At 44.0% G+C, this 19,504-nt stretch overlaps 1 protein-coding gene across 1 annotated transcript in view; it reads right to left on the bottom strand.

Annotated features, from left to right (window-relative positions):
• LOC126277009 (uncharacterized) overlaps positions 1-19,504 on the bottom strand; it is a 62,956-nt gene that overhangs the window by 4,981 nt on the left and 38,471 nt on the right. The window contains exon 3 of the mRNA XM_049977322.1: positions 16,772-16,873. Within this exon, the coding sequence (XP_049833279.1) occupies positions 16,772-16,873 (102 nt within the window). The remainder of the gene's footprint in view (positions 1-16,771; positions 16,874-19,504) is intronic.

The raw sequence follows: 19,504 nt of genomic DNA, 5'->3' as shown, positions 1-19,504 counted from the left end.
ACTAGCGCATTCGCAGCGGAGACCATTCAAATCTGACATTTGCAGACATTTGTATAGTACACTGCGCCATCACTGGTTTTTTTTATGGGTATTTGAAATAAGGTCTAAGACAGAACTTTTTCAATGGTGCAGCGAATAAAGAAAAATCAAAGTTGTAGGCGATATCGAATGACTTAAGCAATTCATCGCAGCTGTGGACCCGATTTCAACGAAGATTACGGAAATTTCTTGACGTTTGGTTGGGCATCCAATGCTACATACATCCTGAAACCTACCAGGGACTTGTTCAATCCATGTCACACACAGTCGCTGACATGCTGCGTGCCGATGGTGGACTGTTACGCCGTCAAGGAGGTAGGAGTAATGCTTCGGCTCTTCACTGTGTGGTGCAGGGCCTTTTCATAAAAAAGACACCGTCTGCGTAGCAATGATGATCTCTTCGTGATAACTAAAACACCATCTGGGAGACGTTCATTGTCAGGGACAGCCATGTACACACTAGCAGCCTAGCATCCTACCTGTTTTTAGGTTACTTCTCAGTATTCTTCACAATGAGAAACGATATTCCAACTTCACCTGGACATGAGTACTCCCGTAATTCTACAGATATTGAAATTTTTTATCAATTAACGCTCCGTTGCGCTTACCACATGTACCGAAACATTTGTTTTCGTCCCATATAGGTAACGAAATATTTTTCGATGTATAACCAACTTACTAAATGTAGCAGACTGACCTCTTCCCTTCAGACACCTACCCCCGTTCCCCCTCCCACTTTCCCTTACGATTCTTTTATTTAGGAAACTTTTCCAAGCTAATCAGCTTCTATCCTATTCCCAACAATTTATGTCCTAAAATTTTTAACCCAGGTCGCCATAGCTTCTTCGTCACTCATCTTCCAAATGTACATATTCCTACTCCTTTTACCATTCTAATCACCACACACTGGTACAAGGTATTATCATAAAGACATTAAAATACTCACTTACGTGAAAGTCACAGTCAACGTGTATTAACAAACTCATCATTGTATTTAAAATAATGTATCTTAACACATTATTTAAATGTTTATCACAATTGCATCTATTTTTATGTAAAGTTTTTGCTGAAAAATGGCTATAACTTAAACCACTGACATCCCAGCCAACACCCATGTGTGACAAACGGGATTAATGACAATAAGGAGAGCAAGCTTACTGAAAAAAAGCTGGTGCGATCTCTTTGCATGTAGAGAAAATTATCTGCAACTTGTAATGTTAATGTAAACACTTATATTTTTCATGATCATATAATCGATTCAGAGGTTAAGATATGTATTAGCAAGTGATATTAAATGATAAACTTAGACTAGTGTAAATCATACTATATAATAATAATCAGTATAAAAAATATAGAAGGCGAATGTATCGATGGGTCATAGCTGGAACGCAATACAGCAGTCTGTTGGAGCATTCGGTTCGATAGGAACTTGGGTCGGTAGTTACACGAAGCTGCCAATGCATATCAAAAAAATACGTCAGTTACCAAGCGATGTGTATCAAGTGAAGATAAGGACATGTAGGGCGGCTTCCTGATTTCTGTGAATGGAGACTTTTTTTAAGGCAATGAATGCGGAGATGAGTAGAATATCAAAAACTTCACTCACATTCCAGGCCAGAGAGGAGTAGAAGTTCTGGGGTAACAAGTATTAGTCATATGCTAAACATAAGATGGATAAAATCTCAGTACGTTTCATTTTTATATAAAAATTTCCTACGGTGTCCAATGCTGTTAGAAGTTGACTGTGTGTTGGACATCTCCCACATTCACATATCTGGTAAACAATTGATTTAGTTGATAAGTTTCGGCTATTGTACAATGCATCTAAAATTTTAGGGTGTCTTAGGGTAGTGCTTATTTTACATCACTTCATACATTAAAACAAAAAACCATCGATTTCATACATACTGTCAGCGTGCCTTTGTAGCTCCGAGTTTTGTCCACTCTGCTGTTATAAATGTTTAACCCTTGTGAAACATGGAATCTTCATTTCCTTCGCTGGTCTGCCAAGACCATCTGGAGCTTGTAGAGATATAATATGTCTACTGGATAATCTCAACTACTGAGACAAAGGCCTGAATAGATCTTAAACTGATGTGAGTGCATAGGCTTCCGGAGCCAGCGTTAGTTAACGTAAAATTTTTCTGGCTGTTGAGCCATGTCATGTAAACAATAATCGTTAGCAATAAAAGATCGCAAAACAACTGGGACATACATAAGCAGTGTTCTTACCGCACGTGAAGAGATCATTGATCGAATAAGAAAACATCTTAAACAGGTTGGTGTCCAGTCCGTCTTCTGCAGGACATGTTCACCAACGACAAGACAGATGCCCTGCACACTGCAGACCCGTACAGAGAGGTCTGTCAGAGTGGAGAAGTCTACATTGGTGAAACCAGCAGGTCAGTGGTAACACACATCTAGGAGCACGAGCACCACATTCAACTTGGGCAGGCCAGAAATGGGCGGTGACCAGAGAGAATCCCACGAGAAAATAAAAATAAAATTGATCTAAACTTGTGCATTTGCCATGAATCCAGGGATGGCGAAGCGAAAGATCACAGACTCCACCGGAATACTGAAACATCCTAATAATGTGAATAGAAGACGTGAGTGTTGCACCATCCCGGCGGCCAGTCATCTGAGGCTGCAGGCCTACACCACAACTTGAGACACGAGCGTTGCCAACGAGAAACTGGGACTGCACGACCACGTGAAGAACACCCCATTCACCCGTGATTGCCAATCATCGCTGATAATATGTGGAGCGATAGGAAACAGCAGTCCTTCTACACTTTTTGCGAAAAGAAACTAATATTATAAAGTTTTTCACTCCTTTCACCGTAGGAGACCTATAATGTCATCCGTTATTGAAATTGTGAGGTAATGTAATGTTCAGTAAAGGGCTCATAACGATATTTGCAAAAGGTATATCCTAATTAATGCGAAAACCGTCACGGCTGAAAGATAGGGATAACGGAAACAGAAAAGTTCCAGTGAAGATGTGTCCACAAATAAGCGGCCATGAGCTACTCCTAATTCAATATGACACATTTTACCAGTTTGTACAAATGTATTTGAAATGTAGATTGAGATGACTAAAGTGATGGGATAGCGACATGCACGTATCGCGTTCACAAGGCATAAAAGGGCTGTGCATTGGCGGAACTGTTATTTGTAGTCAATTAATTCATGTGGAAATGTTTCCGACATGAGTATGGACGCACGACAGTCTATTTCGGAAATCATTAGGGAATTCAGTATTCCTAGATCCAAATGTCAAGAATTAACTAGAATACTACGTTTCAGGCATTACATTTCGCCAGGGATAACGCAGTGGCCGACGGCTTTAGCTTAATGACCAATAACAGCGGCGTAGTGTTGTCAGTGCTAACAGACAAGCAACACTGCGTGAAATAACAGCAGAAATCAATGTGGGACGTGCGACTAACGTATCCGTGTGGACATAGCGGCGAACTTCGGCGTTAATGGGCTATTGCAAGAGGCGAACTACGTGAGTGGCTTTGCTAGTAACACGAAATCGTCTGCATCCCCTCTCTTGGGCTCGTGACCATATTGGTTGGGCCTTAGACAACTGGAAAACCGTGACCTGGTCAGATGAGTCCAGATTTCTGTTGGTGAGAACTGTTGGTGGGGGGAGGGGGAAGGAGGGGTTTTCGAGTGTCGCACAGACCCAAGTTGTCAACAAGGCAATGGTGGTGGCTCCTTAATGGTAGAGACTGTGTTTACATGGAATGGACTGGGTCCTATGGATGTTCAGCTACTTGGAAACCATTTGCAACCATTTATGGACGTCATGTTCTCAAGCAATGATGGGATTTTTATGGATGGAAGTGCACTGTGTCACTGGGCGACAATTGTTCGCGATTTGTTTGAAGAACATTCTGGACAGTTCGAACGAACGATTTTGCCATCCAGATCACTCAACATGATTCCTATCGTAGATTTAGGGGACGTAAGCGAGAGGTCAATCCGTGCATAACATCCTGCACTGGGAACACTTTAGCAATTATGGACGCTTTAGGGGCAGTATGGTTCAATATTTCTGCAGGGGACTTCGCATGACTTATTGAATCCAATGCCTCGTCGAGGTGGTGCTCTGCGCCGGGATAAAGGAGGTCGGATACGATATTAAAGGTTATCCCTTGACTTTTGTCACATCGCTGTAAACTTTCCAAGTAAGTCCTCGTCCAACAGAATTTCAGTTTTGTACAATGTTTGGGAAATTTGGTAGACTCATTATAGGGATGTAGCACATTTTGGTCCTAATTTAAGGCGACGTCTAATAGACCAGTATGGTCCCAGAGAGACAGGTCGATTAGGGCTTGTGCAGTGGCATCCAAGATCAGCTGACTTAAATCCTCATTTAGCCCTGTGGGGTCATTTCCAGAATGAAGTCTACAACGCTCTCGTTCATAAGGTCGGAGGACTGGAGCAGCTAATTCTATAGCCTTGTCAAGATTTAAGAAATGATTCGACGATTATTATTTTTATCTCAATGCAGAAATTAGAGCATTACTGCATTGAAATGCGAGGACAACACGTGGAACACTTCCTGTGATACCACGAGCCTGCAGTAAATTGTGACAAGCAACGCTCTGTAGCGGTGTTGGTAGTGCAATGCGCACCTGATCTCTTTGTTGCTACCGATTCTGCCCGGGCTAGCTTTAGCTCTGGTGGTTCGGCGAGGCGACGACGCTTGGCCGGGAGTGTAGGCATGTGGGCGGCGCCGCGGAAGGGATATGTTCCGCTGCTCGGCTTCCTGTGGGGGGGGGGGGGGGCGGGGGCGGCGGGGGTGGCGAATTGTTGGCTCGCAGTAATGGTAGTTTAATGTCTGTTTTGATGGGGGAAATGTGAGTGCTATGCCTAGCTCCAGCATTGGTCGAAGGCGGCGGCCACGACTATGAAGAGTTATCGGCTCCGTCACACTGGCTGGGTACTTCTGACCGTTGAAGGAAGCAAGCTTGCTTGGGAATTATAATAAGTTTCGTTCAGACCGAGAAGCTTATGTTCATGAACCAGTACGGGCTTAGAAAGTATCGCTCATAAGAAACTCAGCTTGCCCTTTCGTCATATGATGTACTGAGACCTGTGGATGAAGCGCAACAAGCAAATTCTATATTTCTAGATTCCGAAAAGCATCTGAACGGTGCCCCGCAGAAGGGTGTTAACGAAGGTACGATCATGTTGAATAGTTTACAAGATAAGTGAGTAGATAGAAGACTTCGTAAGTATGAGAACTCAGTATACTGCTCTCGACGGCGAGTGTTGGTCAGATACAAAGGTGTCATCCGGAGAGGCTCAGAGAAAAAGGACCGCTACTACTTTCTGTGCACATAAATAAACTGACGGACAGGAAGGGCGGCGATCTGCAATTCTTTGCTGACGATGCTGTAGCGTCAAAGTTGAGTGAATGTGAAAGGTTACAAGATGACTTAGACAAATTGTCTTGTTGGGATGATGAATGGCAGCTAGTTCTACATGCAGAAAAATGTAAGTTGCTGCCAATTAGTATTAAAAAAAGTCACAATGTCAGGATACAGCACTAATAGTTTACAGCTTGACACAGTCACCTCGTTTAAATATCTGGGCGTAACGTTGCAAAGCGATATGACATGGAGCGAGTATGTGAGGACTGTGACAGAAAGGCGAAGTGTCGAGTTCTGTTTATTGCGAGAATTTTAGGAGACAACATATGGGACGCTAGTGTGACCTATTGTTAAGTACTGCTCGAGTGTTTGGCATACGTATCAGGTCGGATTAAAGGAAGACATCGAAGCAGTTCAGAGGCGGGCTGCTAGATTTGTTACCAGTAGGCTCCAATAGCACGCTAAGTATTACGGGGACGATTCGGGAACTCAAATGGGAATCCCTGACAAGAAAGCGACGTTCTTCTCGAGGAACACTATGGAGAAAGTTTAGATAACCGGCATTTGTAACTGACTACAGAACGATTCTACTGCCGCCAACCACATTTCGCCTATGGACCACGAAGATACGAGGAACTAAGGCTCATACGGAGACTTTGGAAACCTGTTTTTAACATTTTCTGTTTGTGAGTGGAGTAGGAAGAGAACTGACTAGTAATATTGCAGGGTACCTCCCGCCACGCATCGTATGGTGGCTTGCGATGTATGTGTGTAGATGTAGAACTGTTGCCTGCAGATATTGTGGACTGTGGTCAGGTACGTGATAACTGGATTTAAATTCATGTATCCTGGAGTAGTGGAGAAACAAGGACGTCGCCCAAAAGTAGGTCACCCTAAGGCCGGCATCATCCCAAATCCAATATGGCGGCCATGACGCAAGTACGTGACGTCATGTGACGTCAGCTGTGATGCGAGTACCGTCTTCCAAAATGGCGGGAAGATAGGTCAACTGGGCTACCTCCACTAACCTAAGTCACCCCATCGTATGAACTCGCCAGAAGTTTGAATTTTTGTCAGGGAGATAGGTTAATTGAAGCACATATACTAACCTACGAAAATGGTGAAAAGATAGGGCAGTTGGACTACCTCCACTAACTTGAGAAAATGAAGGCAAAGAGAAGGTACTCAGGTTACCTCCACTAATCTAAGTCACCTCTTCCTGGAAACTGGATAGGTCTTTATTTAAACAATTACAAGCAGTACCACCATCAATTTTGTTAGCCATCCTCTTGGAAAATTTTGTGTAACAGAGTTGGTATGGTGTCGCTCTCCACTAGAGGCTGCTCATTTAATTCGAATATAATTTCTATAAATTTGCTTAAATTTGTATAAATTTCATTAAATTTCTTTAAATGTCTATAAATTTGTTTAAATTTATTTAAATTTGTTTAAATTTATTATCCACCTACAGCATCAGTATTGCGTTACCACCACAGGAGATTGAGATATCAGTTTCTCAGTCTTTTAATATCTTTATTACATGAACTCATTCAGCTCTGGACATAAGTCTTTATTTAAACAATTACAAACAGTCCCGCCATCAAGTGTGTTCACAATCCTCCTCGAGTTTCGAATTTTTCTTTCTAATACCATACATTCAATTGGAATATAATTGTTTATAAACTTCTTTAAATTTGTTTAAATTTATTTAAATGTATGTAAATTTGTTTAAATTTCTTTAAATGATGTAAATTTATTTAAATTTATTATCTACCTACAGCATTAGTTTCGTGTTACCGTCACAAGAGGCTGAGATATCGATAGCTGTGTTACATACACTGGAAATAAGTCTTTTTTAAACAATTATACGCAGTACCACAATCAAGTGTGCTCGCCACATCTTAGAAAATGTTCACCAATTTTACTCTTAGAGCTTACACTCAGTTCGAATATAATGTATTTAAATTTATCACCTGCAGCATTAGTATCATATTACCGCCACAGGAGGCTGCGCTTCACGATATGTCACGTTGTCGTCAGGCTGTATGTGTGTGTCGCGCGCTGATAATACGATGTGCAGCCGACTGGCCTACTTTCACACCCACCAACGTCAGCCAAACACAAACATTCTCACTTTCTCTAACAAAAAGTCAGGTCCGCCTGGGCCAGCCTTACGTGAGGCCGAAGTCCCACAAAGCTTTACGTAGGTAAGAAAAGGGTTCACTACGCTTTCAGCTACCTAGTTTCAGCTACTTTTCAAGGTCATCCAACCACATTTCCTACATCCATTGAGGGACGTATGTCACCTAGTTTATTACGCTGATGCAAAACACTCACTCTGACGGCGGTCTGTATCGAGGAAAAGTAGGTATGAAAAACGAATCAATCTGTTCTGGGCTGCTGGAGAGTGGAAGGAGTATACTTTATTTATTTTTTGGACAGTTTATTTAGTTACGGATTTCACCTAATTTATTTATTACGCTGATGCAAAACACTCACCCTAATGTGCTTGGAGTCACAATATACAGTTTAAAGATCTCGAAAGTACTGCTAAATAATGCATTACCCTGATGTGCAGAGACGAAACCATCTCGTAAGTTACGAGGTCGCACAGTGGCTAGCACACTAGACTCGCATTCGGTAGGACGACGGTTCAATCCCGTGTCCGGTCCCCATCCTAATTTACGTTATCCGTGATTTCCATAAATCGCTTAAATGCCAGGAGGGTTCCTTTGAAAGGACACGACCGACTTCCTTCCCCGTCCCTCCCTAATCCGACAAGACTGATGACCTTGCTGTCCGGTCTCCTCCCTCAAACAAACCAACCCAAAGAATTCAGTAAACACCATGCACATCATTGAAATAATGCTTGAATACACGCTCACAACGTTTAAACACATGAAAATAATTCAATGCACAAACACTCAGTGCAAGTAAAACTTATCAACCACTCGAAGCCTGATTCTACTGGATGGAAAGCCTACGTGCACCCCCCTAACGCATTGGAAACTCTCCAGATGGGGGAAACTGACCCAAATATCCATCCTAATTACATAATTAATCACAAAGATAGGCCCTAATTACACAACTACATGCATAGCGCTGCGTAAGGACGGCTAAAATCGCAAAAACTACAAGGTTAGTTGAGGTACCCTGAGTACCGCTTCTTTGCCGCCATTTTCACAGGTTAGTGGAGGTAACCCAACTGACCTATATCCGCACCAAAATTCAAACTTCCGGCCAGTTCCTAGGACTATGTGACTTAGGTTAGTGGAGGTAGGCCAACTGCCCTTTCTTTCGACCATTTTCTTAGGTTGGTATAGGTACCTCAATTGACATATTTTCCTACCAAAAACTCAAACTTCTCGCGAGTTCGTAGGATGGGGTGACTTAGATTAGTGGAGGTAACCCAATTGACCTATTTTTCCGCCATTTTTGGATAACTGTACTAGCATCATCATCTGACGTCAATCGCGTCATCAACTGGCGTCACGTGACGTCACGTGCTTGCGTCATGGCCCCCATATTGGATTTGGGGTGGCCTACTTTGGGGCGACGTCCTTGTTGCTCCACTACTTCCTGGTTCATTATGCGCATTCTTGGTAGTTGTGACATCGCTTCCGTGTGATACTGTGGGCAAAAGGTACTTGTTTGTTCTTGATATCTAATAAGGGTGGACTCGCGGTTTGTGGCAAATGTGTGAAATTAAATGTGGAAAATTCAGTTTGTGGCAGCCATGAGAACGTAAATATGTAAAACTGTTATTTATTGAGCAACGTGGCTGCCTTGTGGTGTGTATGAAGGACGGCTTTCTTGTTACATACTTTGGTAGATTACCTGCACTGTTCTTTGCCTCAAATTGTTTTAAGGTGTTTACTATTCTTTTAAACTGTGTTCTAGGAGGCTACTGTCAAGCTTACCCACAGTTTGCTTGCCTCACATGTTATCTAAAGTTCGTTTTATGAAATCAGGTTTTATTCAGTTTATTTTCCTGGTGCACTTACTTTACGCACTGGCTTTGCAACTGATACTGTGTAATTATGTGTGTATCCAGCAGGACACGAAAATCATTATTTAAAGCTTTTTTTATTAGGGACTTCACTTTATGCACTAGTTTCCTAGATGCTTGGCCCTGAGAAGGGCTTTTGATGTGTTTACGAGTCATTTCGTCTCGGTTAGTAGTTCTCGTATAGCCAGGAGATCTAGGAAGATTGTCTGGCTGCCAGTTTTGTCGCCTTCTTAGCACCATCCAGGGGTCACGTGTGGGCAAATTTCAGGTTTACACCCACGGACGTGAAGCAATAACGAGAAGCAGCCTTGGTCAGGGAATACAATAAGATCAAAGCAAACCCGAACTACCGGTACACGTCAATATACCTGCTCTGATTACCAAGAAGCTTCGTTCAAGACATCCTCCTCTTGCTCTTGACAGCCTCACTGGGTCTGACATCAACTCTTGTTGAAGAAAATGGCTCCAGAGTGCCCCAACAACTTGCCACGTAATGCCTTGTATTACCGAGGCAGTATCTGGTTTTGATCAGCCCCGCATGATCTGGTCAACTCTGAACCGATTAAGAACTGGGAATGGAAGATGTGCTAACTCACACTTCAAATGGGGACTGCTGTCTTCGCCAGTGTGTGATTGCGGCGCGCCTAAGCAGACCATCTAGCACATCAGAGAAGAATGCAGTGCTAGAACGTTCAGTGGGGACTTTGAAGAATTCCTCGTGGCATCCCAAAGATCCATCGAATATATACAAGGGCTAGATGTTTGTCTGTGAATATATGTAAATTATGTAATTTAGAATAACGTGATCCAATACTGAATTGCACTTAAATGCCATTCGCTAAATAAATAAAATGTATGCACTAGTGCTGTGACCGACGTCAAGCAGAACTGGTAAAACTTTCATTAATAGTGGTCTCTTTTTCTAAGATAGCTGGCTAATTGAATACCTTAGACCCATATTACTTGCTGTTTATTATTTTTATGAACAAGTTCTCTGCCTTTTAATAACTTGTCAGTTGTTTATTTGATAGTGCTGCGTGGACCTTGCCCAGTCTGTCGGTAGATTTGAGCGGCTGCTGCCTTTGTTTGTTGTCCTGATGTTCAAAAATGGTTCAAATGGCTCTGAGCACTATGCGACTTAACTTCTGAGGTCATCAGTCGCCTAGAACTTTAATTAAACCTAACTAACCTAAGGACATCCCACACATCCATGCCCGAGGCAGGATTCGAACCTGCGACCGGAGCGGTCGCTCGGTTCCAGACTGTAGCGCCTAGAACCGCACGACCACTCCGGCCGGCTCCTGATGTTAAGTGTTGGTTTTGCCTAAAGGTGTCTTGTAATAAGAACTTATTGTTTAATGATTTGTGGAATTCTTGTGTTTTCATCAAATTTCAAGGCAAATCCTAAGGTACCTCCGCAAACCGTAAAGCTTGTATAAGGACCCGCCGATTGTTAACACTGAGTTAACGCCCTGCGGGCGTTTCTTTTAAACTACTATTAAAATTCTTAGTAAATCTTAAAATCTGCTTCTGGTTATAATTTTAGTTTTAGTATTCATCTTCTTAAGCTGTAACTGTTCTTGCTACTCTCACTACTACAGGTACCTCACTTGAATTTTTCAATTATCGAAATACTAGGTGAGTATATGAAAACTTTTAGAAAATATGTTTCAGTAAAGAAAAACCTGCGATACAAGCTTCGGGTACTGTTTGGTTCGCAATTGTGCTGTAAATCTCACAGCAGTTGGTTACTAATGGGTTTCTTATATTTTACGCGAATTCCAAGCAAACCTTAAAACGCGTTCACTGATTGTAAACTTATTTCCGCGACCATATGCCGCTAGTTCAGTTAATCTGTACATGTTTACTACTAAAGCTCATTGTTTGTAAGGTTTGTAGTCGCTTTAAAATTTGGTGTTGGCTGCATCGTGATTTGTAAGTTCAATGAGCCATACGCTCATTTGATGAAACTGCCAAGTGTTAATCAATTGTTTCAGCTTTTAAGTCTTTAATCTCCAATTTTCTTCGTATTTGCTATCTTACTATAATGCGCTTTTGTTATTTGGCCTTAAGCCGTGCTGGCCGGAGTGACAGAGCGGTTCTAGGCGCTACAGTCTGGAACCGTGCGACTGCTACGGTCGCAGGTTCGAATCCTGCCTCGGGCATGGATGTGTGTGATGTCCTTAGGTTAGTTAGGTTTAAGTAGTTCTAAGTTCTAGGGAAATGATGACCTCAGAAGTTAAGTCCCATAGTGCTCAGAGGCATTTGAACCATTTTTTCAACCCTAAGCCGTTGGTGACGTTGTTAAGAATAATTTTTGGATTTAGTACCTGCTAATAACAGTTTTTTTGGCTTTCCTACGAAACTACCATTAATTGGACCTTAAGCCAATGTTGCAGATGGTAAGTTTGTCATTTGGTTTCTTTTATCTCCCACAAGCCACAAGGCGATTAACTGTTTAGCAGCAGTTTGATTTGTGCTTCTCTGTTTGTCACTACAACAATTCAGAATTAAAGTTTTGTTGTGCGAGGCACTTGTTATTTACCCTTGAGACATTTATTTGATTGTAGTCGGTTTAATATCATGTTAACTACTTGTGATGGGGATTCCCTTATTGGTGTACTTTTTACTTCATGCTTTTAATTGTTTTAAATAAACTATTGTTTGATTGTACTTTATTTGGAGGCCCCAGTACCTTTCCACTCAGCAGCCAGCTCCATGCCGCTTCAACTGCATTTCTTGTTACAGTAGACAACGGCTGATATCTGAGGCAAATTCATCGACTTACCGAAAATTTTTGTTTCAGATACACTGATCTGCAAAACTTAGGGACGAGATAAATTAACGTAATTTGTTAACGAACGGAATTGCGGAGCATGTTGACAGAGGTCTCCCAGTCGTGCACAGAAAGTTGAACGTCGCAAGACGTGATGTCAGCGTGACCGTAACGCTAAATGGGGCTGGCCCCACAGCAGGAGGCAGTTGAAGGAACGGAAAAAGACAGTTTGTGTCAATCATCAAGCAGTTACTGTGCACTTTGGTGGCGTTCTGTATCACGAAGCGGCTCGGAGACACCTTTTGGATGATTTTACACCAGGAACAATCATCGGCAAACAGGAAGATGGACGGAGTGTGACGAATGTAGCCCAGGAGTTTGGTATTGGTTACAGAACTGTTTTACCTGCATGGGGAGCGTTCAGAACCACAGGCACTGCTGCAGGCACGTTATATCACGCAGCATGGCGATTGCATGGGGATGGTCTCTCTGCCCGACTAGTGCTCTATGGATCATCAGCAAATCTGCTTCTCCGCGTTTGCAATGGTGCTAAGAGGACAGGGACTGGACTAAGGATAAGGTGAGCCCGCCCGGTTAGCCGTGTGGCCTAACACACGGTTCTCCGGGCGGGAAGGAGCGCCTGGTCCCCGGCACGAATCCGCCCGGTGGACTGTGTCGAGGTCCGGTGAACCGGCCAGTCTGTGGATGGTTTTTAGGCAGTTTTCTATCTGCCTCAACGAATGCGGCCTGGTTCCCCTTATTCCGCCTCAGTTACACTATGTCTGCGATTGCTGCGCAAACAAGTTCTCCACGTACGCGCACACCACCATTACTCCACCACACAAACGTAGGGGTTACACTTGTCTGGTGTGAGACATTCCCTGGGGGGGTCTACTGGGGGCCGAACCGCACAATAACCCTAGGTTCGGTGTGGGGCGGCGGAGGGGTAAAGTGGACTGCGGTAGTCGTCGTGGGGTTGTGGACCACCGCGGCTGCGGCGGGGACGGAGCCTCTCCGTCGTTTCTAGGTCCTCGGTTAAAATACAATACAATACAAAGGAGAAGGTGGGTCGCCTGCTCTTCTCGGATGAGAACAGATTCAGTTTGAGTGGTGAACCTAGACGTACCCACAGATGGCGAGAGGTGGGATCATGTAATGCACCCAGAAACATGTCGAACATGATCGTTTTGATGGTCCAAATATTACGGTGTGGGGGGAGGGGGCATAATGTTGGATGTCAGTACTGACCTCGAAATCTTCGAACATGGATGGACATTCACAGTTCAGTGTTATTGTGGCTCTGTACTCCTTCCTCATGTGCATCTTTTCAGGGGTGCATTCGGCCCTGACGTCATTTTTATGGACGACAAGTGCGTCCGCATCGAACAGCGCAGGTGTAGAAGTTCTTGGAACGAGCGGATATTCGGTGAAGGGACTGGCCTGCCCGTTTTCCCGACTGAAGTCCCACCAAACAGGTGTACGATGAGTGTACATTTCTACTTAATAGGTCAGTAGTTCAAAGTCAGTAGCGACTAGGAGCCACCCATTGTCGAACGGTTCGTTTGCGAAACCCTATTTGCTGGAACGTTTCTGCTTCTACCAGTGTATGTCTTCTACTGTGTCAGTTTTCGCTGTGGATTATGATACACCTTCTGAATGTGGACCCTGGGTAACACAGAACATCAGCAGACCCACAGGAATGCAGCTGTAACCGTGGCTGAAACCTATTCTTTTGGAGGGGGAGGGGGCGCAGGATAATGTGGTTCATCTGTGTTCTGACCGGTCTGATGCGGTCCACCATGACTTTCTCTCTGGTGACAACTCTTCATCCCAGATTAACACTTGCTGCCAACGTCTTCAGTTACTTATTCGATATTACCCTCTACAGCTGCGTCTAGGATTCTCTAAAAGTCATAACACATGTCCTATTACTATATTCCTTCTTCTTTTTGATGTTTTCCAAATGTTTCTTTCCTCGCCCATACTTCGGAGGACATCCTTATTTCCTGTATTATCAGTCCATCTAATTTTCAAGGTCATTCTATAACACCACATCTCATACGCTTCTATTCTATTCTTTCCCTGTTTTTCCACAGTGAACGATTAGCTTCCATAAAATGATGTGCTTGAAACGTACATTCTCAGAAATTTCGTTCTCAAATTAAGGCTTAAGGCTGACACAAATAGACTTCTTTCGGCCAGGAATGTTCTCTTCGTCTGTGATAGTTTGCTTTTTGTGTTCTCCTTGCTGCACCCGTCATGTGTTATTTTCCTTTATTCTCCCCAATTTTGATGTTAAGTTTATCGCTATTCTTATTTTCGCTAGTTCGCGCTGCTTTCGCCTTCCTATGGTTTACTCTCAACCCAAGGCGTGATCTCATTACATTGTTCATTCCATTCAATAGGCCCTGTAATTCTTCTTCACTTTCACTGAGGATCGCAGTTTGATTGGTGAACCTTATAATTTATATCCTTTCAGCCTGAACCATACTCTTATTTCTTTCATTACTGCTTCTATAATTGAACAATAGCAACGAAACACTGCATCTCTGACTTGCACTCTCTTTAATCCGAGTTTACCGCATTTTCTGGGTCAACAGAAATCTATATATGTACTTCGACTCTGGTGAAGTCTTGCTTCCATTAGCAAACGCAACGTAATGTCTTACTTTCTGGTGCCTCCACCTCTCCTAAAGGTGACCTGATGCACATATACACTGAAGCACCAAAGAAACCGGTATAGGTATGCATATTCAAATGCAGAGATATGCAAATAGGCAGAATACGGCGCTGCGGTCGGCAACACCTATATAAGATAAGTGTCTGGCGCAGTTGTTAGATCGGTTACTGCTGCTACAATGGCAGGTTATTAAGATTTAAGTGAGTTTGAACGTGGTGTCAGAGACGGCGCACAAGCGATGGGACACAACATCTCCGGCGTAGCGATGAAGTGGGGATTTCCCAGTACTACCATTTCACGACTGCACCGTGAATATCAGGAATCTGGTAAAACATCTAACCTCCGACATCGCTGCGGCCGGGAAAACGATCCTGCAAGAACGGGACCAACGACGACTGAAGAGAATCGTTCAAAGTGACAGAAGTGCAACCCTTTCGCAAATTGCTGCAGATTTCAATGCTGGGCCATCAACAAGTGTCAGCATGTGAATCATTCAATGACACATCTTCGATATAAGCTTTCGGAGCCGAAGGCCCACTCGTGTACTCTTGATGAACTGCCCGACACAAAGTATCATCTTCGCCTGGTTGATGACTAGAAACATGTCGCCTGGTCGGACGAATCTCGTTTCAATTGGTATCGAGCGGGTGGACGTGTACGGGTATGGAGACAACCTCTTGAAGCCATGGACCCTGCATGTCAGCAGGGTACTGTTTAAGCCGGCGGAGGCTCTGTACTGGAGTGGGGCGTGTCCAGTTGGAGTGATATTGGACCCCTGATACGTGTAGATACGACTCTGACAGTTGAAACGTACGTAAGCATCCTGTCTGAGCACCTGCATCCATTCATGTCCATTGTGAATTCCGACAGACTTGGGCAAATTCAGCAAGACAGTGTGATACTCCGCACGTTCAGAATTGCTACAGAGTGGCTCCAGGAACATTCTTCTGAGTTTAAACACTTCCCCTTGTCTCCAGGCTCCGCAGACATGAACATTATTGGGCATATCTGGGATGCCTTGGAAAGGTGCTGTTCATAAGAGACTTCCACTCCTCGTACTCTTACGGGTTTATGGACAGCCCTGCAGGATTCATGGAGTCAGTTTCTTGCAGCACTACTTCAGACATTAGTCGAGTCCATGCCACGTCGTGTTGTGGCACTTCTTCGTGCTCGGGGTGGCCCTACACGATATTCGGCACCTGTACCAGTTTCTCTGGCTTTTTAGAGTAATAGTTCCTTAATTTTCTGTTCCATTGTAATGTATACTATTGTTTTCTGCAACTTAGATGTATGAGCAGTTACGCTGATTGTGCGATAGTCCTCTTACTTATCTCCCCTCGCTATCTTCGGGACTTTGTGGATATTCTTCCGAAAGTCTCATAGATTCCGCTCACCAACTTAAATAATTTTTTGATTGTCACTTCCCCCAATGATTTTAGAAAAGCAGACGGAATGTTATCTACCCCTTTTGCCTTATTCGATCACATGTCTTCTAAAGCTCTGTTAAACATGAATGGCATGACTCGATTCTACACCTAGAAAAATTTTACGTTAAGATCGGACACTTTCTCTCATGGGACTTCGAACACTCCTACGGGGACGAAATCGTAGCGTGTTTAGCGCTTCCTAGCATATTCACGACAGAGTTGGTATGAAGGCTAGTCTCAGCCTCGAGAAGTTTTCCTGCATTCTCCGACGGACAGCCTGCATGTCGGCCGTGATCGTGCGGCGCAGCTGGCGGTCTATGGCGACCAGAGACAGCCGCGCGCTCCTCCTCGCCTGCGACAGTTCCACCAGCACAGGGGTGGCCCAAGGTCCGTGACCAGGGTGCACCTGCGCGCAGGCAGAACCCGGCACGCAGCCGCCGCCGTACACACCTGTCGACTCGGTGGTCGTCTCCATCTCTGGGAAGCACTCTGGTATTTCCGTCTCGTTAGACGGGCTTCCTTCGCAGCTGCCGGACTTCAGCTCCTTGAATTCTGAAACAAGGAAAACGACTAGCTCACCAAACAAGAAACTACTCATCATGTTGAATGGACACTCTGGCCTCAGGAATGAAGCTAAATATTTGGCCAAATTATAGGTAGGGCCGCCCAAGTTGCTGACAATGGGACGCAAACGAATTCCACTCTTATGAATCTTGGGTAAACCATAGAATCATACAAAAGAAAGGACGATGGGACTTTCGGACACAGTGTGTATTGGAAACCTACTCATACTCACTGCTTTCTTCATGCGACCAGCTGTCATCCACCACACCAGCGTAGTGGAGTTTTGCGGACTCTGGTAAAAAGAGCTAATGCCGTTTCTGACGAGGAACATTTGAAAGAAGAACTTGATCATTTGAAGATAGTTTTTAATCAGAATGGATTTACAGAAGAACAAAGATACCGTGCTTTTCAGTTTGGTCCGTCACGCGAGCCAATAGAAGATACTTTTGAAGCTCTTGCTTATTTATCTTTTGTGGGAAATATATCATACAAACTTTCAAGAATTTTAAGAAAATATGACATGAAAAGTGTTTTTACGCCGGTGGCAAAGACTAGAGCCCTCCTTGGCTCAGTTAAAGATAATTTGGGCTTGAGGAAGCCCGGGGTTTATGAAATTCCGTGTCACTGTGGAAAGAAGTATATTGGTCAAACTATTCGAACAATTCAGGACCGGTGTCTGGAACGTCATCGGCGCACTCGATTGTTCCAGCCTGAGAAGTCGGCTGTGGCGGAACACTGCTTTAACAAAGGACACAGGATGATGTATGACAAGACACAATTGATCTCTCCTGCTTCTCACTATTGGGAATGTGTTCTTAAAGAATCCATTGAAATTAGGTTATAAAGTGATATTATTAACAGGGACAAAGGTAAGTAAGACATGGAATCCGATTTTATCAGACAATAAACAACAACGGTCTTCTTTTCGATCATTGGATTCTTCCAACTAGTGCTGTTGCGATTTATTGTTTCTGCGTCTTCTGCCCCCGGCGCGCTGCGTGTCTACTTGCCGCTAGAAGGCGCTGCACATAATCTCGCGCACGCGCGGTGCTCTGTCCGTGCTATATAAAGGTTTCCGTCGTTCGGGCTGGAATTCAGTTCCGTCGAGGCAGTGCACTAGCATTAACTCACCTGAAGATGGAGGCCAGCTGGTCTGCCGAAATATTGTGTCTGGACGACGACATGATCGGGCTGCAAACCCGTGTAGAATACCACGGTATAGGAAAACCGATGAAATTCAAAACAGCTTCCAGTTTTTTCGGAATGTATAAACACAGGTACTGTACGGTTTTCAAGTTACATTTATGCCACTCTTTCTGCAAAATAGTGACGTTTGCAAGTAACGATGATGGAGTCGGATATCGATTACTCACCCTCCTCTCCAATGTAGGCCACAAAGGGTCTGTACAGGGAGAAAATTAATAAAACTAGCAAACTGCAGAGACGGGTTCCTGGCTGGGAATGTAGGAAAAAAGACCCTGTGAACATGAGTCCGGAAAAGCATCGATGCCACGGTAGATGGCGCTAACGAATGGAAGTTCCTCTGACCACATATCGTGTCTGTAGCCCCAGATGACGATTATTAAGCAGTTTCATGTTGCCAGTTCTGGTAAAAGTTGCTTCGTCGGTAAAAACGACTGATGACAGAAATCCTATAGTCGTGGTGGTCTGGTGCAAAAACCGTCGGCAAAATTCTTCCCGTGGAGGAAAAAAACGCTGCTGATTACCATTGCACTCGTTACAAAATGGTTCAAGTGGCTCTGAGCACTACGGAACTTAACAACTGAGGTCATCATTCCCCTAGAACTTAGAGCTGCTTAAACCTAACTAACCTAAGGACAACACACACATCCATGCTCGAGGCAGGATTTGAACCTCCGACTGTAACGGTTGCCCGGTTCCTGACTGAAGCGTCTAGAACCGCTAGGACACAGCGGCCGGTGCACTCATTGCAGGTGACAGGGATAGTAGCAGTTGTCACGCAAGATACACATGATCGGACTTTGGCGGGCGACTTGCCTGGAGCTTGTACTAGAGTTCGTCTCAATATCCTGTAGAAATTGGTCCTCCAAATCTTATGTACGCACAGTTTGCCGTATTCGTGCACGTTCGTCTTTCTGGAAGACCCACGATCACACAAAAGCTCAGAAAGGGATTGAAATGTTGTGTAACGTGGCTGGTGTCTGAAGATACTTGTTTTGGTCAAACATGCTGCATCTCCACTGTTTCCATCTGCTTGGCTGTGCACAAACACCATCTCGGCTTGTTTCCAACGAGAATACCAGACCATCTTGCTGCTTACAGTAGGCTTCGACAATCAAACAGTCTGCAACCCAAAAGGAACACACGGCACGTGGGCAGAGGAACTTTTATTCGTCAGCGCCATCTACCGTGGCAGCGATGCATTTCTGGACAATATTAATAGTACCCTTTTTCATCAATTCCCAGTCAGGAAACTGCCCCTGCAGTTTGTCAGTTTTATTAATGTTCGCCCTAAGAATCGAGATCAGGTGACTTTGGTGGCCAGGGGAGATGCGAAAATTCATCCAGATTCTGACAAAAGCAGTCCTAGACGGCGTGAGTCATGTCATCAGGGGTCCTGTCGTCTTGGAATGTAGC

This window comes from Schistocerca gregaria, chromosome 1, assembly GCF_023897955.1.
Source record: "Schistocerca gregaria isolate iqSchGreg1 chromosome 1, iqSchGreg1.2, whole genome shotgun sequence".
Classification (NCBI taxonomy): Eukaryota; Metazoa; Arthropoda; class Insecta; order Orthoptera; family Acrididae; genus Schistocerca; species Schistocerca gregaria.
The sequence above is the reverse complement of the archived record's forward strand: the minus strand, read 5'-3'. Positions and strand labels throughout refer to the sequence as shown.